The sequence below is a fragment of the Hermetia illucens genome, chromosome 5, assembly GCF_905115235.1.
Source record: "Hermetia illucens chromosome 5, iHerIll2.2.curated.20191125, whole genome shotgun sequence".
Lineage (NCBI taxonomy): Eukaryota > Metazoa > Arthropoda > Insecta > Diptera > Stratiomyidae > Hermetia > Hermetia illucens.
Window position 1 is genome coordinate 61192926 of NC_051853.1, and position 27866 is coordinate 61220791.

At 40.4% G+C, this 27866-nt stretch overlaps 1 protein-coding gene across 14 annotated transcripts in view; it reads left to right on the forward strand.

Moving 5' to 3' along the window:
* The window catches only part of LOC119657303 (neurobeachin), a 511509-nt gene that overhangs the window by 401195 nt on the left and 82448 nt on the right, over nt 1–27866 (forward strand). For 7 of the 14 annotated variants that reach the window (XM_038064152.1, XM_038064151.1, XM_038064148.1 and 4 more), the window contains exons 9-17: nt 3048–3194; nt 3583–3921; nt 5875–6015; nt 9325–9464; nt 9922–10135; nt 20021–20273; nt 20384–20526; nt 20794–20984; nt 21311–21501. In XM_038064152.1, coding sequence (XP_037920080.1) covers nt 3048–3194; nt 3583–3921; nt 5875–6015; nt 9325–9464; nt 9922–10135; nt 20021–20273; nt 20384–20526; nt 20794–20984; nt 21311–21501 — 1759 coding nt within the window. The remainder of the gene's footprint in view (nt 1–3047; nt 3195–3582; nt 3922–5874; nt 6016–9324; nt 9465–9921; nt 10136–20020; nt 20274–20383; nt 20527–20793; nt 20985–21310; nt 21502–27866) is intronic. The other 7 variants (XM_038064155.1, XM_038064162.1, XM_038064161.1 and 4 more) reach the window with 3 other exon arrangements.

A 27866-nucleotide genomic window follows, 5' to 3' on the forward strand; every position in this document is an offset into this window, starting at 1 on the left:
TTTCCATTCCTGCCCGCTGATGATGTGGATGAAGCTAGACTGTACATCTCGGATTGTTCTTCCCATAATGTTAATATCGTCAGCAAAGGCCAGTAGTTGGGTGGATCTGAAAAGGATGGTGCCTCTTTCGTTAATATCTGCATCGATGCATGATAGGACATTAATGATGTTGAATGGTCGCGAGAGTGATCCTGCTGGTTTTATCTGACCTTAATCAGTCTTATCAATTTAGTCGGGATGCTGAATTCTCTTATGGCCGTGTATAGCTTTACACTAACTATGCCTTAACGTCCATGAAAAGATGGTGCAACTAATTTCTGTATTGCAACAGTTTTTTCATCGGAATGAAGCCTCTTTCGTATGGGCCGATAACATTTTGGGGTACGGGGCTATCCGGCCTAGTGGAGAATATGCTAGGATAGTGCTCAGCGAAATGATACCTTTATAATTGCTACATTGCGCCATATCTCCCTTTTTATACATGGGACAGATAATTCTTGCTTATCAGTCATCAGACATTGATTCGTTGTCCCACACCTTGAGCATCAATTGATGGACCGCTTGGTATAGTTGGTCGCCTCCATACTGAACTATCGCTCCAATATGTCTATTCCTTCGAAATTAGGTTTTCCTCTTTGTCTCGGCAGGATGAGCATCGAGGTGCATAAGGCGGGCCTGGTGCGGTTCCTCATTGTAGTTTTTGAGTTCGCAGACTTATTAGTTTCCCCAAGTTTCCTTTTGTTGTCAGTGAAGTCGCTTTGCCGCTCAACAGAGATCGGGATAGCCCTCTTCGCGCGCCCGCATTCTGTGGGAGTGCAACATTGCTCGGTATGCGGCATTCTTCCGTTCTGTTGCTAGTTTACATCCATCGTCGAACCAGAAGTGAAAATCATTTCGTTGATGCTCCATCTCCAGGGCTGTTAGCTGCGGTTATTGCGGCATCCATTTTCACTTCCACTTCCCTTTTATGGATGACTTCAGTGTTTTCTCTCACGTGAGTATCAAAGGGGATACGAGGTGGGATTACTATCCGAGCTTGGAGCACCATGCCAACAAGATAGTGATTCGAGTCTATATTGGCCCCCGTATATGTTCTGACATTCATCAAGAATGAGAGGTGGCGGTGGTCGATTTGGTTGAAAGTGATCTCGTCTGGAGAGACTCAAGTTTGTTTGTGGACCGCTTTCCTCGCAAACCAGGTGCTTCCAGCAATCATTTCGTGTGACACTGCTAATTCAATAATCCGCAGTCCGTTGTCATTGGTTGTTTTGTGTAAGCTATGGGAGCCAACGTATCGCCTGTATGCAAACTCCGTCTCTACTTGGCTGTAAAAATCTCCAAGCATGATTTTGATATCATACCTGGAGCAGGCTTCGAGAGTTCCATCTACTGCCTCGTAGAAGGTATCCTTCTCCGACTCTGCAGCCTGCTCTGTTTGCCTCGCAAACGCAAAGTCAATAACAGCTGGTTTCATTTCTTTGGCTGAATAGGAATCGTAGTCTGAACACATGGTTTAACGGATGGCCATTATTATAATTTATTTATTTATTTATTTAATTAATTATCGTTGTGTTTGCCTGCTTTCAGGCGCGGGAGACCTTCATCCTTCTCCATCTGCAGTTTTTCAGTAAGGAAGGACTCCCAGGGGTCATCACATGGAGTTGGAAATAGGGTTTGGTAGTAGAGTTCTTGGTGTTGGTTTATCAGGCGTGTCCCAGGTCCATTGTGAGCGCCAATTCACATTTCGCCCTGGAACCTATACCACTTTTTGGCCGCCAGGGATCATTGGTTTAAGAAAAAAGTACTTTCAACAAATAATGATAAGCAAAATATACACCTTAGATACGTGTTCCTATTTTCACCTCCAAAGTAACTGTAGGAAGCAGAGCGTTGCCGTTCTAACTCACAGGCAGGTCGCTATTAAGGCAGTCAGACCCAACCAGAAGGATTAAACACTAGAAGAGGAATGCTCTGATATATGAAATACACTTGGTTTGTTCAATACTTTTGGAAGGGCTTATGGTCATAACGCTGAGGAGAGAATAGGAACGGTTAAAAAAACTATTTTAAAAACAAACTTACCACAGGTGTTACTATTATTCTTATTAGCTTTGAAAGTGACCATTTCGTTGATTAAGGATTTAGGTGTGTAGTGGAGGAACTAAGGATTAGCAGCAAAAGGACTCAAAATGTTACTCTGTAGGAGGAAGAGAATTTAGTCTAGATATGATTTAGGCCAAACGCAGCACGTGAATTTCCACTGTGGTGTGAATCCAGCAGCCGTTACAAATTTTTAACGAAATGAGTCGGAATTTTTCTGGCGATTCTTTGGAATAGTGACGCATTATCGCTAGTGGATCACTGTGGATGCACAACCGGGATCCGTATTAAGCCCGCCATCTACATTCAGTTCGGGCTGCCAGTTACGCCGGAAGAGCCCGCAATTCACCCGGCTGCCTGTTGAACTGAAAGCACCACCCTTGTAGCGGCAAGCCCCAACATCGTTAGTTCAACTGTGGCCGTGGAAGGCCTTGTATGTGAGCACTTATCAAAAATGTACACCAGCGATAAATTCTCGCGAAAGTCTAAACAAACATGAAATCCTCGCTGTGTTTTCAACTGGCTTGCCGGCTGAGTCTGTTCAGAAGAAATAGTCAAACTTTATAATTCCATTGCAGATTTTTTGCTTCTTCGCGATTCTTAACACAATGTAAGGATGGAATGTAGTATCCCTCTTTAAAGTTTCACGGCTCTGGGGAACCAACATCTTTGATCTTTACTTTACTTAAGTAAATTAATAGGCAAAAACCCGCTCATAAACGCTTATTTGACAGACTTTATGCCAGTTAGTTTTGGTATGGAAATTGCCTCGGAGATCCATTGTTTCGCTATTGATATTAGTAGCTGTGAGTAGCCATTTCTATTTGTTGGCCTCAACTCAAATCTCGGCTACTACAAGAAGATATTCACTTTGATTCCTATTGAATCAAAAGCCTTTCTATTGTTTGAAATTCACTTTCTCTCGCTACAATTTCTTTGTTTTGCAGCCATTCGACAAATGTTACATTGGTGCAACACCAGAATTGGACGAAGAACGTGTCTTTTGTGGTCAAATGTCGGCCATTTATCTATTTAGTGAAGCTCTAACAACACAACAAATTTGCGCCATGCATCGATTAGGACCCGGTTACAAGGTGAGTAAAATCTTCCCTTCGCATCCCAGACAGTCTCACAATAGATGCAAAATCAATAGTATCTGTAAATAATTTCAACCTATAATATTTTGTGACAGAATTTTTTAAAATGTTTAGAATTTGACGATTTTTAATTTATAATTTTTCATTTCTTTTCATTCTCGTCTTTTTACACGCTGCACTTGTGTTTTGTCTCATATTATGTATATGAACTGGCGACACCGCAAATTATATTAAATTGCATTCGTGTTGTTGTGCTGTTTCTTGCAAATACCAAAACAAAATAAACAAACATCCGACTGACTACCGAATGTCCTGGACCCAAAATCACTGGACGAAACTCCTTACAATGACCTAAATCCTTTTTGCACCTAACGAAAAACAACAGTCACAATTTCGTTTCGACAACGAGTGCTATTTAAATTTGCCGGACAATCATAAGCGGGTGAGTGTACTAGAGGACGTAAGTGGTACAGATCCGCTATCCATTGGCGATCTGGTCACTAGTGATCCTTTTAATCCTGTTGGAGCAATAGCCACAGAAACGACCAGTACTTCGAAAGATGTAACGGCAACTGGTAGCGTAGCGTCGGGATCGGTAACGCCTGTTGTTGGTAGTGGACGGAAAATGAGTAACGTTGCGCCATCGAATTTGGCAAACGCTACTCCAGCAGGTGCTGCTTCGTCCATCAGTGCCACTAGTAGTGATGAACTTAATTTGCGATCAGTAAGCATGCTTTTTTTATTTACTTTATTTGTACTTTATACTAAGTTTATTTTAGTTAGTTCAATTTTTTATCGATATTTTAGTGATTTTATTTTTTTCCATTCGCACTGGAATTTAGGCCGAGGAGTGGTTTTGCACCCCGCAGTTTTCCTATATTGAATATTTTTGTTCTGAAATTATCTAAAATCTTCGAAATTTCAATTGTTTGCATTGGGCAATGTTTCCCCGAGGACCAAGAAACTTCAGATTAGTCTATATATCTCCATTTGCTGATAATCATTTTCAATTTACTGAATTAAGAAAGACAAGAACTAATCGGGAGACACCCTCTGGGTTCAATTTTGTGCTTCTAAAAAATTCCACGCTCATGCTTAGATACGGAAAGTAAAAACGAGAAAGAAATAAAAAAATCTATCTATCTATAAATCCAGTGCTGATTGGAAAATACTATAATAATAATTTTTTAGTTTAAGTTATAGCAGTATTGTTCCCTTGGTTCGATTCGGCTTCAAATTTTGATTCAGTTCGCATCCTTTCATTTTATTTCAAAACGTGAAAGCTTACAAAAGTAGGTTGTGATTTTCCAGTTACTCCCAATTGCTCAGGTTTCCTGTTTCCAAAGTTGTATGGCCTCAGTTTGACTTGTTCAACTCCCTATCTGATCTACTTGAGAGACTCGTCCTCAATTTGATGACCCATTTATCCACGTTTTCAGATACGAAGACAAACAAGTGTGCAAGTTTGCAAATGAACCTGAATGAGCCTCTATAGAAAACCCCTGAAAAACTTGCCGCATCATCGTCAGCCCTAGCGGAAACTTTCTGGAAAAATTAATGAATCTCTCTAGACGGTTATCGAAGCCGTCGATTTCTGTATGTTGTTCTGAAAAGTCTTTCGAGTGAGACGTTTTGACCTTCCTATCTGCCATCACTTCACCCATCGAACTGTGGAAACATCCTCAAAGGTGAACTGTAGCATATTTTGCTTCGTTAATTATTGGTGTTAGCACTTGACGCAGGAGCTTCCATCGCTGGAGTGCACCTATGTCATGCAACACCGAACAGAATTTCCTATACCTGAGCCTCTGCAAATAATACACATTTAATTGCCACCGAGCCTTTGGGACTCTGTAGATGGTGCCTCGCTGATTAATTGCATACTGCATATGGTATCCTCCGTGCCCGTACGGATCATCATCCTCGTGTTTTTAATCAACGTCGGTTCAATCTATCTTTATTATTTTTAATTTATTCACTTTGCTGGGAACTTTAATGTTCCCTGGAGGACACTCGAATGGAGAGGGTGGCAGTGCGGTATTCAGCCAGGCATAGATCATTTTGTGATAGAGAATAGTTTGTTACGTGGTCTCCTGAAGTAGATGTAGATGAACGAGTATGGGCTTCGATTGACTTTTCATGAACTTTGTTTTGCTGTCGATGGGCTGGGCTTTGTTCATGGAAAGTAGTGTTTTGAGTCCCAAGGGGCTGCAAATTGCGTGGCCGGTCGTCACTCTACACCCAAAAGGGCAGCTGCTGAGCACTTGACTTCTTCCCTGACACACAGCCCTCCATATCACAACCAATTATTTTATCCTTGTAATTATTTTATTACCCAAGTGTTTTTCTTTGCTCTCATTTTCCTTTTCCAATTAATTTATACGCTTGGCACTCAACGTTTATTTGGTGCTTTTACAAATTGAATTAAATATTCGCCGGAACTCCCGATACAACTGATATCGACGAGCTTTATGTACACACCTCGTTCCAAATGCATAGTTACATAACATACTATCAACGTGCATATTTTTGTAATCAGACTCAATTAAAGCCTACAACATTGACTTTTCATAAATAAGTAGTAAATGTACTAGCGTTCTATGCGTAGAGCTCCATTACCGCTAGCGTAGTTTATTCTCCAATTAAAAATGAAATAATAAAGGTAAAATATTTGCAGGTTCTTTATGACGGGAAACTATCGAATGCAATTGTGTTTATGTACAATCCAGTTGCGACTGATGGCCAGCTATGCTTACAATCAGCCCCCAAAGGCAATGTTTCATATTTTGTTCACACACCGCATGCCCTTATGCTACAGGTAAAGTATCCCATGTTTATTAATTGTATCAATATTACATCTCCTGGCAACTATAGGGAAAATATTTTATTTTGAATGAAATTGATTTGAGCACCAGATATCCATTAATTCCATTCATTGGGAGCTCTTGTTGACAATAATATTGGTAACTGAATACGGTAATTGGCAAGTTGGCGTGGGAATAATAATGTTACCTTCATTCGAGGAAATATGACTAGTAATTAGTGGTGGGTGGCTATATAATTCAGGAAACGAAGCAAGGAATTAATCAGCATCATAAGAGGATTTATGGATTAATAAAAGATGACTATATCTGCTGGAAAGCAATCAACGTATTCAATAGGGAAAATATAATGTTCCCCGATGGCGATTGTATCGGTCTACCTGCTATAAGGAAGCCCACGTGCTTCTCCTTATTAATATGTTTAGTTTTGTGGAATCGATTCCCCAAACCTGTGCAACCGCAAAATTCGAATAAGCACACAAGCATCTTTAGCAATAATTTTCCTGCCCACTCCTTTGTGAGGCATAGAGTCATCCACACAATCTGTATCTCGTATTGTGACTTTTCTCCAGATTGATTTTCAGTGAGATTGTGATTAAGTTTCACTGTTATCACATTTATGTTTGAACAAGTTTTAAGCCTCTGGCAACGAGAAAATACAATGACGAACACAAACATCCATGACCAAGCGGGATTCGAAGCCGGGGTGACAAGGTCGAAAGGCAAACATTCAACAAATTTGGTCTTCGTCCCATCAAGTCTACAATTACTCCTCCGGCCTCCTCTATTTTTGGTCGTCTTCTTTTACAGTTAGCGCTACTACTATTTGTGGTCTTTTCGTTCATGGAAGTTACCAAATTAATTATCAAACATATCCTTTGTTTGCCAAACTAGATCATCGTCATCAATAGAAAGTGGCTTCGATTCAATGCCCCCTGAATTAGCAAAATCGAAGGATTCACACCTATTCCAATCGACAACAAGGATATAAGAGGAAGAATGGTGAATGCAAATCAGAGAAGTATCAAAAAATTATAAGTGTTTCTTCCTTTTACAAACGAAATCCTCAACGATTAGTATTCAAGGAAGCTACTGAACCATTATTTGCAACCAAGACTATCTTGTTCGGCCCCTTTTTTTTCTCGCAACCCTCTATAAGATGACACTTTTTCCAACGTTGCTTTCTCCATCCTAAGCAAATATCTTCACTCGTCTAATCTACAATTTACGTTTATATGCTGCTGTCAATCTTAAAGACTTCAACTGTCATTCAAAAATTGCGAGTTCGTCCAGAACAGTGGCAGCTCATCGGACGCCTGTCTCACTTCTGCACTGGGAGCAACGTGACCGAAGTGGCTTTCTTGGCGATTCGTTTTGGCAGACATTAGCACCCCCATTTTAGGCGCCGACTTCTTGTGTCACTATGGGCTGTTGGTGTACCTTCAGAACAAAACCCTAATAGACCCCGCAACCTTTGAAAGTCGTCAGGAAAGATTTCCACCTGCGCAAACGGCTTCCCGATCTTTCCAAAGGTGAGTCCCTTATCATCCTAAAAGCTAGCTAATGCAAAAAAAGATTTCGAATATCTCATGAAACAGAGTATTTGCAGACCTGTTGCAGCTGTTTGTCATCTCCACTACATTTGGTCCCTAGGCCAAATGGCGAGTGGAGGCTTTGCGGAGATTACAGGCCTCTAAATGCTCAGACAATTCCCGATCGGTAGTCTGTTGTACTCATTCATGATTTCGCGTACTGACAAAGTGCCGCATTTTCACGACCTTAGATCTGGCCAAGGCGTATCAAAAAATCCTTGTTGCTCCCGAAAACATACCAAAAACCTGCTACCTGCGTAGCTTTCGGACTGGATCACGTTTCACTTGTGAAATATTGCACAGACATTTCAGAGGTTCATCCACTCTGTCCCACAAAACTTAAACTTCTGCTTCGTTCATATGGATAATGTCTTGGTTGCTTCTTCTTCCGAATCTAAGCATTTAGACCACCTCGAGTGCATTTTTCATCTCCATGAGGTCGCGCTCGTTCTAAACGGTGAAAAATGCAAATTCCTACAGAACTAGGTCAAATTTCTCGGCCACTTGATTACCCTTGACGGAATTCAACCAGGGCGAGACAAGTTGAAGCGATAAAAAAACTTTCACCTGCCAACCACGGTGAAGAAAGGTTCTTGGCCATGTTAAACTTGTATCATCGTTTCTTACCCAAGGCTGTTCATCACCAAGCGATCCTCAACGTTTACTTGTCTGGTCCTACAACCAAAGGCGGTGCAGACGTTTGAAATGGTCAAACAACAGCTTGTTAATGTTACACTACTGGAATTTCCTCCGCCAGGTGCACTCCTAGCTGCATTCATTGATACCTCAGACACAGCAGTAAGCGCCGGACCTCACCAAGGGGGAAGCAAACCTGGCAACCGTTGGGCTTCTTTTCGAAAAAACTCAACCCAGTTCAGCGTAACTACAGCGCCTACGATCGTGAGCTACTCGCGCACTTCGCTATAAAATATCTCCGATAGAAGGCAATTCACCGTGTTCACGGACCACAAACCGCTTATTTTCCCATCTAAGCCCGATTAATTATCTGAAATAATAAAAAAGTTTGTTGTTTCTTTTTCGTTGGTGTGGATATTTATTCTTGCAAATACTGATATTTCGGGAACCACTTGTTGTAACAACTAATAAGCCTACAGATGAGCAAACTTGTTAGCACTGATGAAGGGAACAAGTGGTTCCCGAAATATCGGTTTTTGCAAGAATAAATATGCACACCAACGAGGAAGAACAACAGTTTTTTATTATTTCAGATTTCAAGTTCAAGGAGTTTGACATTGCGGCACAATCGTGTGCCGAGGCCTACTGTCGAGAATGGATCCCACTCTTTACTGTACCAGCCGTAATCATCACGAACTACGGAATGCAGTTTGAGTTTATTATTTTCTCGGAGATTTTATTCTTTTTTTTCATTTTCAAGTTTAGCTCGTCTGTTGGTCATTCGATTGGCTCGCCCGAAACCCCTTGCTGTTTATTTCAGGATCCGGTGCGGACCCACGCATCAGAAAGGACACGTGCATTTTTGTGCAATGACAATTGAGGGATCCAAATGGTCATCTCCGACCACTCAGAATGGTGGTTTGACCACTGCCAGCCACAATTTGTCAATACAAAATATTTAATATAATAACCGAAAAAACAACTCTTACCTTACCAAAAGCACGAATCAAAAATATACGCAAAAATTATTTCGAATAATATTTCTATAAAATTTTATTCTATTCTTTAACTTCACAGGATGTCAAAGCTGTTGTTACACATTCCATTCATTGTACATTGAATTCTATTGGCGGAATTCAAGTCCTGTTTCCGCTGTTCTCCCAACTCGATATGCCCTACGACGGATGCAGTGATGTCAAGCGGGATCCCACGTTATGGTATGTAAATTACGAAATACATTTATAATGACATTTCCTATCGGTAACAATTGAGTCAGGCAGCATGTCGTTCGGCAGCGTAGACGTACTTATGTCGGGCATTCCGAAATGTACAGTGTACTCCTGGCAGGATAATGGGGCAAAAATCTATGCATATTTGCTGAATGGTTCAGGAGTAGCAAGGTGGATAGGGTGGAACATACGAACGTTGTATGAATCCATTCTATTTCTGATGTTGTATCTTTTGTCTTCGCCCTTATTTTGTGTTATTATATCGTCCTTATTTTGAATTATGATATCACATTGCATTTCGGGATTGCTGTTCACAGGGTCGTTGTTTTATTTTCGAATTTAGTCAGGTATAATGTTTCGATACCAGATAACGACATGTGCTTGCTTCAATACCTTGTTTCTATATCTGTTATTCATATCTGCTTTTCGAATATCTTTTTTATAGTTCGAAGCTATTGGGTTTCATATGCGAGCTGGTGGAGAGCTCCCAAACCGTTCAACAGCATATGATTCAGAATCGTGGATTTCTAGTCATTTCATTCATGTTGCAAAGATCTTCACGTGAGCACTTAACGCTGGAAGTCTTGGGCTCGTTTTTAAACCTAACGAAATATCTAGTTACCTGTTTATCAGCAAATAGTGATCTCCTTTTGAAACAGGTAAGCCTGCTATTTTGCTTCGTTGAAATTTGTACTTTCTTCATCCTCGAATTCATCATCAAAAAATTGAAAGTAAAATCAGAAAATCGAGAATTTAATTAGTTTTACTTGGGGACTTTCCTCTTGTATAATAATTAATGTTTTCCTGGAAAATGTTTAAATTTAAAGCTCATTCCGTTTAAAAACATAAATAATATACATAAAATACATAAAATTGTTTTGGAAAAAGAAACAAATATTTCTTACAAAAGATTATGCATAGAATTAGAATATCTAGATGGAAAATATTCAAAATCTCATCCGCTGAAATTATCTAAATATTAGATTTGATGCTATGCGCTTGTTTCTTTTTTTTAAAACTTGATTGCACGAATGATTTCATGAAACCAACGTTTCATTAAAAGTCTTGTACATAAATGAAAGAATTTACTGTTTGCTCGTTTCCCTTATTTATAAAGAATAATGTTTTTTCTGTAATGTCGATAATGCTATCAGAGCATGGTTTATTGTTATTTTTTCAAATGAATTGCATGAATTTTGTCTCGAATTGCCCAAGTACGAACTTTGGGATATTGAAATTGAACGTGAATTTTTTAGCTTTTGTCAATTTTTGGAGCTTTGTCTGTAAATTAAATGAAATCGAACTGTTAACCTACGAAAAAGATTGAAGATACTTTTGTACATTTAATTGTCTGAATACGCTTTGAATGGTATGTTTTTATTGATTATCGCTTTGACTGTGTCGTTTGGGAAGTTCTTGGTTTTTTTTTCAAATACATTTTGTCATTAATTATTAAAATTTAGGGAGTTCAGGTTAAATATGTTACCGTTAGCAACAGAATGATATATACTAAAAAGAAACACTAGGGCGATTAGGGAAAGTCAGATAATTCACTCAGAATATGGATATTCTCATAAGAAATGAAAATTGCATGGTATTTTAATGTATATTCAAATTCCCTATGAAATAAAAGGTGGCGTAATTGAATTTAATGAGAATTAAAAAATAGTCCGAATACGTAACTTAATGCTGTATATGTGTTATATGTACATATAGTACTGGGCAAAAAAATCCGATCAGTAAGAAAATCTGATTTTTGAGAAACAATATCGAGCTGGACAAAAAAGTAAATATGAGGATATTTTTTTTTGAGAATTGTGGGGTCCTAAGTCCGCATCAACTTAATGCCGAACCGGACCAAATAAGGTGCAACTTACTCCCTCTTTTTTTTGGTCCACGGACCCCTCGCTTAGGGTTTAGCGCCCAAACTTTAAAAAATGTTAAGCGATGAAGGTTTTTTTTTAAGTCTGGGTGCTAAGTCCTAAACGAGGGGTCCATGGGCCAAAAAAAATTAATCTACTTTACGAAAAGTAGGTAAATTTGGTTTATGTTCATATCAATCACAAAACTAGTCGTATCATGATAATTTTTGTTTTTGTTTACTTAGTAACTAAATAATAAACTCATAAATGCTTAATTAGTATTTCGTTGCACCTCCCGTTGCCTTAATTACGGCTCTAATTCTCGCTGGCGTTGATGAAATAAGATTTTGCAGAATCTGCAGGTCAACTTCATCATTCCATGTCCTTAAGAGGATTAAATCCAGCTCATGTTGGCTTTTCGGCTTCTGGTTAGCTACCTTTTTCTTCATTAGTGCCCACAAGTTTTCGATGGGGTTTATATCTGGGCTGTTCTCGGGCCAGGTCAGCTGCAGTTTTCGGCCAGAAAGTTGCACACCTCCCAAGCAGAAAAGGTCAAATTATTGGAGAATCTTCAATATTTCTTATAAATCAGAGAAAATAAAAAAAAAATATTAATTATCATTTGGAACATGTGACAGAGCGCAGAATCGTCAATGACCTCACTTGAATACTGATATTGTTCTTCAATGCAAGGTATCAGATGCTCCTCCAAGATTTGTTTATAGGTTGTACCATTGACTCTTCCATCAATTAATAACAGTCCTTTCACACCGTAAAACGAAAAGCAGACCCATATCATTCTGCTCACCGGCTGACGTACTGTCGTCTGGATACACTCCCCACTGAATCGCTCACCTCCATACGTGATGAATCCCACCCGACCCAAAAATATTAAATTGGGACTCATCGGAGAATACTACAGTTTGCCACTGTTCCAGGGTCCAATTTTCGTGGTCCTTTGCCCATAAATAGTGTTGCTTCCGCATTCTTCCATTTAAAAAAGGCTTCTTCGCGGGACGTCGGCCATGAAATCCACTCTCTATAAGCCTTTGAAACCGTTGATGCATCAACTTCTGTGCCAATGGCATCCTTGAGCTCTTTTCTAATGTCCGATGTACTTTTGAACCAACCCCTTAGGCAAAATCTCTGCATCAGTCTGTTTTCGGCTGATGTAGTCTTTCTCGGCTTTCCAGAACCCTGTTTCAGGGCAGTAGACCCAGTTGCCAGGATTTTTTTTAAAAAGTCAACGACAGAGGGCGGACTAAAACCGATAACGACCGTGTCGTGTACTATATTTTTTTATGAAATAAGGCAATTATTTCACCTTTGTCGATCTCACACATTTTACGCGTTTTTGCCGTTCTTCTAAATTAACGCACTTCAAAAACTTTCCACTACGAGAAACTACAATCTAACTGTACAAACACCTTTTCCACATTTGTATTTATACAACAACAAAAACCGCTTGTCAATTCCAATTAAAATAACGAACTTACGCGAAAGTACGTGACGCGCACTTAACTGATCGGATTTTTTTGCCCTGTACTGTAAGTTGAAGAACCGTGTTTTTGCAGTTCTATTGAATACATGTCCTTCATCGGTACGTGCTAAGAATGCTGGTTTCAGACGATCGGTTGACACCAGCATTCGTCGTTTTTCACTTTGAAGGTGAATTGGTTTTCATTAGCAAGATCTATGTATGGCCAGTGGCTGCCATGATTTTCGAATAGCGTTAGTTTGAAGGAGTACGTGCGTGCAAGTATGAGGCTCCTTGAAGAAGATCAAATTTGGAATCGAATCATGAGCTGTGATTTTCATTTATACGATTCGCAAATGCTTTTGACTGTCAGGCGAGCTTAAACTCGTCAAAATAAATGCCTTAGGGACTCTCAACGAAGATCCATCCTGCCGCTCAGCAACCGATGCTCTGAGCGGTATTCTCAGGCTAAAAGGGGTAGCTTTCAATTCCTACCTGTGAATTGCGGTTTCTTGCAACCAACCACTTTCCTAAAGGTAAACGTATGCGTCCTGCAAACGTATTAGTTACGCCGCAATAGTCCAGAATTCATCCGGTTACAGCTGGAATTGAATATTTCATACCGATACTGACAAGCCAGGTGACATCAGTTGAAATCTGATTATGCAAACCGCTAAACTTTAAATTCATGCATGTCGTATGATAAACGGAACACTCCCTACAACCTATCGGCGACCGTCGGCCTGGCTTCGCATCCTACTCACACAAGGCAAGCCAGTAACCTAAACTCCCTCCCGACTAACCGATTCATTTTTCAATCTATCACCGGCTGCCTGTACAGTCTGAACTGACAAGTCAGCTTAACTCCACATACATGCCGACCACCGTTTACATGTGTACTGTTCCGTTGTAATTGACTGGTCTGCCGAAACTTCCACGGTTGTCTTAAGAGCTTGAATCAGCTAGGATCAGTCTAATGCGAGTAGTCTAACCTGATCGATATGTATATGCTCGAAACGTTGAGATGGCTTAGGAAATTGGATGCTTGTAAGTAGAGACATCGCGCGACATCGAGTGAATTGTAACATTAATACTGTGCAGTCGAAGTGCAGTTTCCGATTTTAGTATTTATTTCAGCCCAGGGTCGGTTTGAACAATTACTAACTGTTCAGTCTTGATAAATATTGGAAGCTCACCGTGAGAGAGCGTATCCGCAACGCTATTTCCAGCACCGAAAATATACGGAATGCCAGTCGAGGCTTTTGCCAGGAATTTGAACTGACGTGATTGTCTTGCAAAAATCCTATTGTTGTGGGAAACTGTAGATCAGGGGTATGTGATTTATCTTAATGTATGACTTCCGAATCTTTACCATATAACAAAAATGTTTAGCTGCATCACAAATAGCAACTGATTCTCTGCCGGAGATACTGTAGCGAAGTTCAATCCTTTGTAGTTTGCGAGAGAAGAATTTTGAAGTCGTCATAATCTTGCTACTGGTTCCAATACCGCCCCCATGCATCCGCTAACATCCGCTATTGGATTCCGTTCTGCGCCAATAATGGTGCATTTGCTAACTGAGTCTCTCACCACTCAAACGCTGATATTCCTCTAGTGTTCTATTGAGGGCCCTTTGTCATTCGTTGCACTTCTTTGGTGCTAATTCTCTGCGCAATGTAGTCTATGGGAGTTTTTCCGAAGAAAAAAAAAACATATTCCACCGTTGGTTTTCAAGCGTCTTTTGGAAAGTTTGTCCCTCCTGATTTCTATTTAACCCCCTGTATTGGACTCTGAAACTGACTGCTTAATGGGAGGCAAATGTCACGCTCTAACATTGAATCGAATGCTTCTGCTTCTGCAACAGGAGGTAAAGAGGCTAGAATGTAGAGCTGCACAATACAGTAATTATTTTGACACAATTGTTGCGTCTGAGGTACTTTGAGTTGTTAATTTTAAGTTCTGTTAAGACTATGTTTCTGGGTGCGCAAGCCAGTGAAGCTAGAAATGCGCTAGAAAATCGACTCCAAATATTACCCAGCCAATATTCGCTACATAAATGGTAAAACAAAAACTTTCTTGAACCCCTGATCAAACTGGATTTTTGCAGCTTCTTGCGTTGTAACTGACGTCACGTTGGCACCGAATAATTGAAGGTGAGATTTCAAAATAGGTACGGTGTACGCTGAACGAGATATGGTGGAAACTTCCGCAGCCAGGCCTGAAACCTAGAGTAACACGTTTCGAATAAAAGGTTGTGATTTTCGAGCCTAGATTGCCTGAACAGTTTCAAAGTTATAGTCTCGTATTTTTGATCAGTCCTATTGGATATTGATGTTGTTTGTAAGGTTGACGTTAAGACTATCAATTTTGTCATGTTTTCCTTAAGATGCAATCCAAAATCTCGTACCCCCACTCGGCTGGCTCGAGTACATTCGTACATCTCGTGGTTTTCTTCCCATTTCCCTCTAGCAGTTAGCTCAGCGTTCTGGGGCACTTGTTTTGAACCTGGCCAATGCACTAGACTTTTTTTTTACGGCAAAATGTCCCGAAAGTGATCCTGCTGCTTTTTTCTGGCCTCGCATATTCGTCATCATGAACCTAGCCAGTCTTATCAATTTTGTTAAAATACCAATTTGCTCACGGCGGTGTATGGATTTATCCTATCTATGCTATCATAGGCGGCTAAAACCAATGAAAAAATTGTGGAACTGATGACCATAGTGCAACAATTTCTTCGTTGACCGCTATGGAGAGAACATCTGATCTATTGCTGATTTGCCTGGAGAGAAGCCGCCTTGGTATGGCGGGCTAGCAATATACGTATACAGCCGAATATCAGATATCCTTGTTGATCTCGGTAGGACGAGTATCTAGTTGCACAAATTCAATAAACTGATTTAGCTATGTATAGTAGATGTATTAGCTATGTATAGTAACCTATTCGAGGTTGCGAATCTGTCACGTTTAGTCAATATTACGGATAAAGTCTCCGACGCACGACTTCTTGCTTGTGTCTTTGTTATGGAGTGTGCTAGGCCATTCTCACAACTGGATGTTATACGAAAAGAGTTGTCCAGACCAGAGAAGGCGAAAAACTAATATCCGCGCATTCAAAAGCGTTCAAGATATAGTTGATTTACAATTACTTCAGAACTTACTTTGGAGATTCACGATTACGGTGGAACCTACCTAAAATATGTGGCTGTCGTTTCTCAGCCTATTTTCGATGCAGACTTCTGTCGTGACTTTTGGTTGTCTATTGATATTCGTAACCAGTACGTAATTAATTCATCAACTAAGGTTGGTAGTCGTCCTTATCGCCGAGCAAGTCGGCTATCATAGCTTGCTCAAGCAATTTCCATCGTTAATTTGTTTGACCCCTGGGCCTACAGGACAGCAACGTTCCGTATAATACAGTATTATAATAACCGATTCACCAGTCCCCGAAAAGTTCGCCGGCTGACCCTCGAAAAGTTAGCCGCATCGAAGTTAGAATTTAAATCTCTTCTGCGGAGCGGACACTATTATTTAGAAAACAGTTTTCATCTCAGGTACTCAAAAAGACGAATTTTTTTGGTTTGTGTAATTACCGCCATAATTACTCATTTCTACTTGCACGAGTTTCTGATAATAATGTTTGATTTATGAAATTCCGCTCAATCCTTCCATTTGTAAATAAGGCACTAAGGGAAGTTGATTTTTCCTTTGCATACATTGACGATATTTCTGTTTCAATCCAGAACTCGGGGTAACACGCGAAGCTTTTGCGTTTACGATGACTAAGGACCTGTGGCATTGTGATTAACTCAGCTTGGTTTGGATTAGTGTTTTTGAGGGGTTATTCCTTGGTAATTTCATCGACAAGGACAGTATTGTACCACTTTCATCTACTTGAGCGCTACGTAGTTACCGACGTCGCTTCATCTCAGAAAAAAATTCCCTCGCGGTCGACAAATGGAGATTAACAGACTGCTGCCAGGGACAATCCACTTGTTTACCGTGCATTGCTTTCATCGTCCATTCTATTCATCGATCCGCTTTGGGTGTGACCCCAGCCCACTTACAGGATTGAAAGATTGATCACCAGCTGCATGCAACGGACTCGCCTGCTCTTTACTGCAAAAATAAACACGTTGACTACACCCCTGCCTCCGATGTCACGAGGCATCTTCATATGGTTCGGAATCGACTGATAGTGATTCGTATCCGCCATTATTTTATCCTTCCCCGAGGAATGCAATTTAAGCACTAGCCCCACACGTCGTATATTAATAAGTTGAGCATGTGTTTCTTGTAGAATTGCTCGGTATTTGAAGAGATCTGTCTCGGTCATAGCTTGGATATGGAGGTCTCTAATGCTCTGTCCAGCATGCGGTTCGTGGTGACCTTGGCTCGGGTTTGACTCTTATCTAATCTAAATGCCATGCGAATATCACGGCTAAATATATCTATGATATTACTCGCAACAGACATCTAAAGTCTCTAAAATATCGAAGTATGCAGCGTAATGTCATTTAATTGTACCAAGTGTTTCAGCTTGCATTCAGCACGTAAACCATATTTACTTGGAAAACCACGTCTCTTAGTCCCATTCAATATCCATAAAATGGGGTTCAGTGTTATACAAAACCTTGACCACTAAAAATGGATATTAGGAATTTATAGAGCGTTGGTAAGCAAGTAATGGGTTTGTGCCTCGGGTGTCCTGCACCGTTTCTACTTTAGGCAGGATAGGTAATCTACGCATTGAGGAAGGAGGAAATTCGACTAATGGCCTGATTTATACTGTCAACCGACCGTGAATACTAGTCAACTTTTTGGACCAGAACTTCTGCACCCGAGGCAGAACAGGGCGCCTCTAGTTTTTCAAGCTATTTGTAGCTCGCTTCGGTAATATCCGCAAAATTCGTGTCCCCACTCAGCAGCTGGACGGGTAACCCCTAAGTTCACCTCTATATTTTTTTGTCTAGACATTCCGTTGAGATTTGTTGGGTGATCTGCAAAAGCCCATGTGATACGTTGCGCTCTGAATACGTCTGGAGTGGCTGTCGCCGTATCATCGTAATTGATTTCATACACCAAAAAGTTTCTGTTTTAGTATGACCAGAATTTCAACTACGGATGTCTCGCTAAGGATGGCATAGTTCCTCTGCGCTGCTGCTGAATAAAATGCAGCCTAGTAATATTCTGCCTCAATGAGTCGTGCCAATATTCCAAACTAATTCCCCATAGTGGAACTCATGTGTGTTCATTCAAACCAATAACAAGAAAGCGAATCTTCTGACCGTGCAACCTGGCAGCCACAAGTGGCTGTAGTTGCAGTAGCGACATATCAGCATACAGTCTAGATGCCATTTTATTATTGATTTGAGATAGAATTCTCGGAGTTGCTGGAGATACAAAGAGCCTGGGAATACCTATTCTATACACCCTTTTTGGAATTCGTCCCGAACCTCAGCCGAGACTTCAGCCCACATTGCGGCGTGGTGTTATTGATGCCGCCATCTCTGCCGCTTGTCCCCACGATTGCTTCAAGTCGAATACGTACTCTGATAATTACCAGGATTGTATCGCTGCGAATAATGAACCGGCACTGGTCTGCAATCTCTTGTACAATCAGGTACACGTTATTTTTTTGTAGTAAAAGCGAATGATAAAGGGGTTCGTTTTCTCAGTCCACTACATCCGCAGCCTTCGCGCAAATTCTTGTGATTGAGGCGGTGTCCATAGATGTAGATGTGCCCTAGTCGTAATGCGGACGTAACTCTCTTCGGGATACCCATTGCGCTCAAAACTCCATAGAAATCAAGTTGACACAGTTAAACGCGTTGGGAGATGGTTTGATACCTTCCACGGCCCGACTAAAGACACTAAACCAAGGGAATGCACCCGTAATATTGATGATTTTTCATTTCAGTGAATGGTGGTTTAATTTGGATTGTTCTACTCTCATCAGATATATCAGCCGTTTAGATTGCTACGTATTAAAGCTAGGACTTTTTTCAGGAGGCTGATAGTCGGACAACCTTCGAGCCTTTCAACTCTATCTCCAAATGCAGACCGTTTGAAAGCTGGTAGTGCAATTACTTTTCCTAGGTCTGGGACTAATTACAAATGTTCTCCATATTATTGACGGAGGAACTGTATTGTTTGAACCACTTGCTTCATGGCAACCAATACCACTTTGCAACTTGCACTTTACACTTTCTAAAGCTAAGGGTAGATGCCTCTTAAGATGTGCGCACTGCTCGCTATCAGCAACTATCGCAACTGTCCTAGAGCAACCTTTTCGTGCGTCGGTGGTACACTCCAAGGTTTAGACTTGCGGTTTGTCCAAAGGCGGCCTGCTCGAAACAGTTTGCTTGAAAGCGCGTGCAAGGATTTAGCATAACAAAAAGGACACTGACTGGAACATTGAGGCGTCGGCGTTGGCGGTTAGGCCCTGTTTTGACTCGTCCGTTGATAAGAGGACTCCTGTACTAAAAGTGGGAGGGGTGCGGGGGAGTTCTTGATCGAATATTTCGGAAACTGGAGTCTAAGTTGGAATATTCATGGGTGAGCTTTGGATTGCCTCTCGCTTAGATCTCTCATAATCCTTGAGTCGAAAATTTTGTTAACTTTTATATGTAGTGTTTCTATGATTAGTTGCGAAGGATTTAGTTTTAAAGATGAAAATAAGTCGGTCTCGACGCGATATCTTTTTGCTGGGACGAAGCTAGTTAAACTGGAAGCGACTAAAACCCAGATACTTTGGCATGAAATAAGAAATTTTCACAAGGAGCTATTTGGAAGAACTATTTGAAAAGAACTATCCTGGATATATGTTTTTTAAATTGGGTAATAGCCCCAAATTCATGCAATCCATTGTTGTATAATATCGTTAAAATGTTAAATATTGTGGGCTTTATTTTGAAGCAGAAGTTACTAATATACCCCAGTTGTTTTCCAAAATATTTGCCTAAGTTTCTGGATTTGAATCCGTATCAAAATATAAGATGTTAATCATAAATCATGAAAAAGTAACATATTTGCTTCAGAATGTTCTAAATAATTGTTCTGCTTTTGATATTCGTGCAATTATTGAATTCCTTAATTGTATTTTTCGGACTGATTTGATTTGCATTGTGTTACCGCTGGTATCCTTGCTGCATGCCCAAAAAACTGGTGTGTGGCAGGACAGATATGTTAACTAAACTAATGTGAAGTTGTTTTGTTTTTCATTCCTCACATGGCAGCTCCTCGATCACGTGCTGTTCAACCCCTCGTTGTGGATATACACGCCGGCCAATGTGCAGGCTCGCCTATATTCCTACTTGGCAACCGAATTTCTAAGTGATACACAGATTTACAGTAATGTTAGACGTGTTAGTACCGTTCTACAAACAGTCCATACGCTTAAGTTTTACTATTGGGTTGTGAATCCACGTACCAAAAGTGGAATTATTCCAAAAGGTTTAGGTAAGTTGTAATGCATCACGTAGGTCGTAGGAGCTACAGCGAAATATGGACATGATTGACGATTGGGGGATGGATACGAATTAATTCGGAAATTTATGTTTTGGTAACAGATGGACCACGTCCGGCACAAAAAGATATTCTGGCGATACGTGCTTATATCCTTTTGTTTCTTAAACAACTTATTATGATTGGGAATGGCGTGAAGGAGGATGAGTTGCAGAGCATTCTAAATTATTTAACAACAATGCATGAGGTTTGTATCACATTCAGCCGTATCCCTTCGAACCTAGCATTACTTTCCAAATGTTTCTACCATTTATTGCGTTGTATTCTGAAAATTACCTTCCGTACTAGATTCTCATATAAGCAGCAGAGAATGTCTCACTTTGTGCTTCCTATAAATGCCAAAATGGCATGGAATGGTAGTAACAGGTTGGGAGAAATTGCTTCGAAACCTTCTACTTCACCACATCAAGAACATACAATAATGCGTTTTTTCCTTCTTCTCAATGAAAACTAGGATGAAAATCTTCATGATGTCCTACAGATGTTAATATCCTTAATGTCCGAGCATCCGAGCTCAATGGTACCTGCATTCGATGTTAAACATGGCGTTAGAACTATATTTAAATTATTGGCCGCCGAGAGTCAATTGATTAGATTACAAGCGTTAAAATTATTAGGATTCTTTTTATCACGGAGTACACACAAGTAAGTATCTGAATTTTACGTGATCTCTCTATACTAATTATCCAAAATAAGACCACCTTCCACACTCCTGTCGAAAAGTGTCTCCCATCATCAATGAAAATATTGTTTTCGACCCCGAAGGGAGCAGTAACGTCACACAAGTCGTTAAGCTGCATAATCACGTTTATATACTTGACATCAAAATTGATATTTATTTGTTAGTCTCGTCGTGAAATATGAGACTTTCAATATACTGTGACTTTACTACCCTCCCAGATCCTTGCTTTGCAAAAATAACATTTGTTTATGTTGTCCTTGCTTATATGAGCTCGCTGACTTTATTACAGACGAAAATATGACGTTATGTCGCCGCACAATTTATACACACTACTAGCCGAGCGTTTATTACTTTATGAAGAATCGTTGTCGCTGCCGACATATAATGTCCTTTATGAAATCATGACCGAACATATTTCGCAACAAATCCTGTATACAAGGCATCCCGAGCCCGAGAGTCACTATCGTCTCGAAAATCCAAGTAAGTATAAATATTTTTATAGATACATAGAAGATCAGTTTTTTAGATTATTGTTAAGTGGAGAGCCAACTTTTATCAGTCAAGCGGGTAGAGCTTTAACTCCTCTTCGGAAATTAGTGGATAGTTACAGGAGTTGGTAATTTACTGCGTTATCAAGTTTTAGGATGTGAGCCTTCATCCCTTGCAAGCTATTTTAAATGTGTTGCGGAGGCAATTGAAATTGCAAAAAATTAGCAAAAAAGAATTCATTGGAACTTCTTCTAGATATTAGGGCCATGTTCAACAGGAGGAAACCACAGCGATTAATCGTACATCCATACATCCCGCCCCCTACACTCTTTTCTGGGTGGTGGTTTTCGCGAAAGTGATCATTTCTTTCACGGACCCATTCTCTGAAACTACCCAATCGAAAAATCTGAAAAAAATCATGTGTTGCCTATGCTCCGAAATATCCTTCATACCGATATCTGTTCAAGAAAAGTTAATAATAGTAGATTAGTACAATTTTTAGTAAGTGGCTGCAAAATCCCCCTTTTAGTTCATCTTAAATCACGAAATTTCAACAATATACGCTATAAGGTAGAGCGCAATCCTACCAAGATTGGTGGAAACCGCACTATTACTGACAAAATTATAATAGGTCAAATTTGTCACTTCTGTGCAAATCCAAGACTTTGAATATCAGTCTTAACCTTATGTATTCTGACGAACAAACAAATAAAACAAATAACTGCAGGAATTCAATAAACACTCAAATAGCCACCGAATTGTGAAACGTACGTTGATATTGCCTGTGTCGATAATCTGAGGCAATATTGCCAATAATGAAATATTCTCTTGGAGACGAGAATATCCCATTTTTGTTTGAGGCAACATCTGATGAGTTCCCTCTGCCCTGGACGAAATTACACAGCCGTCTTTGAGTTGGGAAACCAATTTAAGTCAATGGAACTACATGCACAATCGTCCTAGGGTTATACCAACTCCCTTGTACGCTCAAGGGGTAACAGTGGAGGTAGAATCAAAAGGTGCAGACCTATTGCGCCTGCAGCTGACTTCCTGTAGAAAAATTGGAACATCTCTGTAGAAAGACGTCGCATACCCGCAGATCTGCCACTACTTCAAAAACTGTGCTTTCTATTTATACTCTGTCTATTGCTTCCACCGTTGTCATATATTCTTACTTTGTAATGGTGTAGCTTCGCTGTGTCAATGTGAGCTTCCTCGGCATATAGGCATCAGAACTGCTCCAGAACCATGTTGATTTGCGCTATAATATATGGCGAATGGTTGGGGACCAGCAATTTTTATTCTTCTTTTGAAATATAACTATCAGAGGTGCAGTTAGCGAAGTTTAGCTGTAATACAAAACCCTGGTACCAACCACATTTTCGTAAGAATCTTCGTATTTGTTTGAATTTTTTTGGAGCTATTAGGTGTCCATATGTTATTTCTGTTATACTAAAGATGCGTTTCCTAGGAGTTTGGTATTGCTATTGGTCTCAGTGAAATGGTTTCAGAATCGCAAGTGTCAGTGACTTCGAAATGATGGAAAATGATATTGGGTTATTCTTGTTCAATGTTCAATTCGAAGAAGTGAAGGGTCACCGTAGCTGGATCACAAGGATTACATGTTGGGTGAAAGACAGAGAGACGCTTAATGTTTTCCGAGTTTCGGTTTTTAAGTCAGTACATTAAATGCATAGATATTGAAAGAAACACACTGGTAGCAGAATATGCTACTTTTGCTGCTTTTTAGACAATCTTGATATCCGTGATGTAACTGTCAAACTCTGATGCGTACCGTTGGGAAGGTAGCAGCAATCTGCCGTCGAGACCCCAACATTTCTCGACCGTGTGAGTCCACCCTGCAATTCTTGTACAGTATCGGTGGATACTAGGGGAAAAGTTTTCATCAAGCTTTGTCATAACTCACCTTGGAAGGTCTCCATCCTTTCTCGTGGCGGGCGTTGAGAGAAATTCAACATTTTCTGGGTATCCCTGAAGAATTGATCAAGGTGTTTCCGGTCTGGTTCGATATAGATTCGAATCTAGTCCCGGAGGTCAAGATCTGATATCTGAACAATCTATGTTTCCACGGAGTTGATGGGATTTCCAGTACTACTCATCAGCGTCGTCCTCAAACGACAATATTCACTGGCTTGGGCCCGCAAGCTTTCTTCTTCTTTTTCTTCAGCCTTTGTCAATTTTGAAAGCTGTGTCGGCTCATCGTGGTCGATTGCACCATTTTATTCTAATAAAGGCCTGGTTTGGGTGGAGTCGCAAGGCTTTCAAATCCCCATCCAGGATATCAAACCACCCTTGCTTCGGTCGGCCTTTTGGTCGGTTACCATCGACTTCGATGTTCAAACCAACCTTGGCAAGTGTATTCTCGTTAGCTGCGAGCTATCTGATCATATTATTGAAGTTCCTCTCTGGCAATTTTTCCACGATCACTGCAATTCCATATTGATCACGGATGTCCTCATTTCGGATGTGATCCAGGCGTGTTACGCCACTAGTCCCACGCAACATCTCCGTCTCCATTACCGTGAAACGACCGTCATTGTCTTTTATAGTCGGCCAACGCTCAGAGCCGTGGTGGACACTGCGGTAAATTTTTAGGTTTGAAACGATAGATCGGCATCACAAAAAACACCAGCTGTGGAACGCCACTTCATCCAGGTTTCGCTAATGCGTCGTTTCATAGCGCAGTACTCCATTGGCTGATAACATTGATCCGAGGTATTTAAACCGCTCAATTCTGGGCAGGTCAGTGCCATCTGTGCTTCGATAGACTGACTCCTTGTAAGACTGCCCCTAGCAATGGTGTTTTGAACGCCCAACGAAGACGGCGCCAGCATCGCTCAGAATATGCCTACCACTACTTTGGAATGATGCAAAGATTATTGGGTGTAGTTTGCTCAATACATATGTAAATATATTTTCACAATAATATTATATGCGCAATTTCAAATTTGTTTGAAAACAATAAATTAAATTTTGAAAACTCTTTTTTTTTCTAAATATCCCACTGTCACTCCACGTAAGACTCAAGAGAAGCTAAGAAGAAGCTCATCAGCTCCTCCTTGTGGAATATAAGATAACCAAATAAAACCAAAGAGCGAACATAATTAGAATGGACTATTGCGGACGGAATAGGCACAGCATTTGTCAATTGTCTCTGCGTTTCCATCAATACGTCAAACATACTCGTCTTCTCATCCAGACGGGGAAGAAACTACATATTAATAATTTTCGAATGTCGTTTCACATAAAGGTAGGGAAAGAAGCTGCGACGAGAGTAGCCGCAAAACCGAGCATTTTCGAGATTTCTGAAGAAAAATCACCTGCAAGATGGGAGGACCCAAGACAATAGAAGAAAAGCCAGTTTTCGTGATATTTTACTGAAGTGAAGGGAAGGATAGAGATGAGATGTTGGGGTGGGTGTTTCCGGGGGCAAGGCTACAACGCCTGGAAACTCAAGTCAAATGCTCGTGAACCGTAACTAGAAATAAAGCCGAGGGAATGATACTATGACATATATATCCGGCAAACTGAATCCAGAAATTTGTATTCGGAATAGGCTACCACAGGTTCACAATCGTGGAACCTACCGAATGTTTAGTCTCATATTGGGCGCCATTTGTAATGATCGCCGAAGTTGGCGAAGGCCAAAATGATCTTCTGGGTTGGCTGGGATCAACCGCAAGGGAGGATATGTCCCAAAAATAGAAAAAAAATAGCAAAAGATCCACCAGCACCTAAATGCAACTTCACTCAATTATCCCGTCCAGCCATGCTTATAAGCCTCTGTGATAGCAGATTTTGGAACTTAAGAGAGAGGGTCCAATGAAAATGGGATAAAATTCATTACTAAATACTCAAGCCAATCTTTTTGTCAATATGCTCACCAATTAGAGCGAAATTAGGCATGTATCGACCTAAAGAAAGGTAGTACAAGGGTCAAGTTTAAAAAATCATCTGAATGTTGCATTATGATAAGTTATTCTACGAATGCCGTCTATTTTTGGGTTCTGATGAATGCCGGGTTTCACTTACAATGGGGACTAAATGCTGGATTTGTACAATGGCTCTGGTGATAATGCAAAGAATTCCTTATATTGCCGAAGATATAAGCAAAGTTGTGTACGGCTATATAATTTGAGCCTAGGATAGAAAGTTGGACAACGACTCTAGCAGCGGTTTCAGTGGATTATTCTTATTTCAACAAGAAGATTTCGCCAATATTTTCTTCTCCTACTCATCAAATTATACTTCTACAAGTTCTAGACAGAGGGTCCTGACATAGTCCTAGCGTCACTGGGTTACTTAGAAACTGGATAATGTGAAATAAGCGTTCTATGACAAACTATAAAAGATTAATAAGATATTCTAGGAAAACACAGTGGGATTTCTATGTAGGACATCTGAGGAATAGCACAACTGGTCTAGAGGTCGGAAGAGATAGCAGAAAAGAACTGGAATTCGCAACAATACTAGAAGAGTTTGCCGTCATATACCCTGGTTGAGGAAGAACCTAGCCAAGTTGAGAATAAATCAGAAATCGAGCAGAACAAACTAGGCCCTAGTCAAGACATTGTACAGCGATTCGATTAAGGAACATTCATTTCCGAGGGACATAGTATCATGTGGCAGACACTTTGGTATAACCTAGAGATTCGCGGAATCGACATATGAGAGTTTAGAATAACATGGTATACGGGGGCCTTTAAGCTACTAAAATCACCCGGTACGAATTCTTTTATTTCCGCATTATTTCAAAGAGGCCTATAAGCTTTTGGATGCACTTTCGATAATATTAAGAGTGCAGTGCAGCCTGGAAATAAAAGCATGAAGGCAAGCAAAAGTTGTAAAAAGGATCCTTCTCATCCCTGACATCCTTTGTACTGAAGACATTAGAGAAACTCCTGGAAACGATATTAGAACTATTGATCCAACACATAATCCTCTTTATCTATATCAACACTGGGTTGGACATTGGCAGATGCACTATGTGATACGATAGAAACAAAAGAGTCGTGTGTATGTTTCTGAATATCGAAGATTCCTTCGCCAGCATTTGATCTAAGAAACTGTAGAACTCCTTTATCCGTAGAGCTGTCAAGGACACCCTTGCCTTTTAGATGGGCAAGATGCTGGAGAGTAAGTTAGCGGAACTATGATCTGGAAATTGTCCATAAAGTCAGCTATTATCACCATCTAAACGGAGTATCGTAGTAGCTTCTGGAATGCCGGAAAATACTGCAATAAATGCCCAGGGTTATTCTGGTATATATACCAGGATACTCTGATACGGATTGAACATCAATCCAGCGAAAACTCTTGCGATACCATTCGTTGGTAAACTAAAGCTGAAATTCTTGAAAGCCATTAGGTTGGAAAATATGGCTGTAAGACAAGAAACCGAGGCTAGGTATTTGAAAATTTCCTTTGAATAAAAATGTCTCTCAAGAAGTAACCTAGCAATCTACTTACTTGTACAAAGGTATAGGTCTTGGAGACAATCGCCATGGGAACATGCCTGCTGCTAAGAAAGTTCAGAAAGAAGCAACTTTAACCACAGCAAGATCGCACAATCTGTTGAGCCACTCACTCCGAAAGTGTCATGAGAACTTGCCGAAAGACAGAAATGCACAGAGGAAAAGATAAGGCGATATAGGTCACCGACAAAACCGGAAAGGGCGGGACTCCAGTTTGGGAGCGTGTATTTAACCAGTCTTAGTAAATCGTGTTATAGTAACCAACCACTGATCCGCCGTGAGTCCCGAGATAAGCTAAGGGAGGGAGGGTTAGGGACTTTGTAGACGAGGGTACACCGATTCCTGACTGTTGCAGCCTTCTCCCTTGATCTTGATGCATTGGTATAAATTCTTTAAATTCCATGAATAATAGCAAAACTCAAATTTAAGAGATGGTGGGGAAGGAGGAAGAGCTCACTGTAAGTGGTGGCAGTACGAAAACGGTGCACGCCGCAGCGCGTAGCCAAGGAGGTATCAATGGCTAAAGTGTAGAGCGAGATTACGCACGTCCAAACACAAAGGGAGTATCAGAAAATGATGCGACTGCTTATATTTGCTAACTCCAGTACTCTGTTGGGCTTGATGTTTAGGTAAGATGTCTACACTAGTTCATTAAAACTGGGCAGGTGGTTCGGACTTAGATCTAGTGGTTGCTCTTGCTAGAGTCGAACAGGAAGCCTTTTTGGAAATGCATATCTATTAAGATGCGTCATCAAAAGAATGCGGAAGCAACCGTAATCCTCGCTGGGAGCTCACCGTAAGAGCCAAATAGAGAAAGGAGGAGACTTAATCCAGATAGCTTCGAGGCCGCAGTAAAAAGAA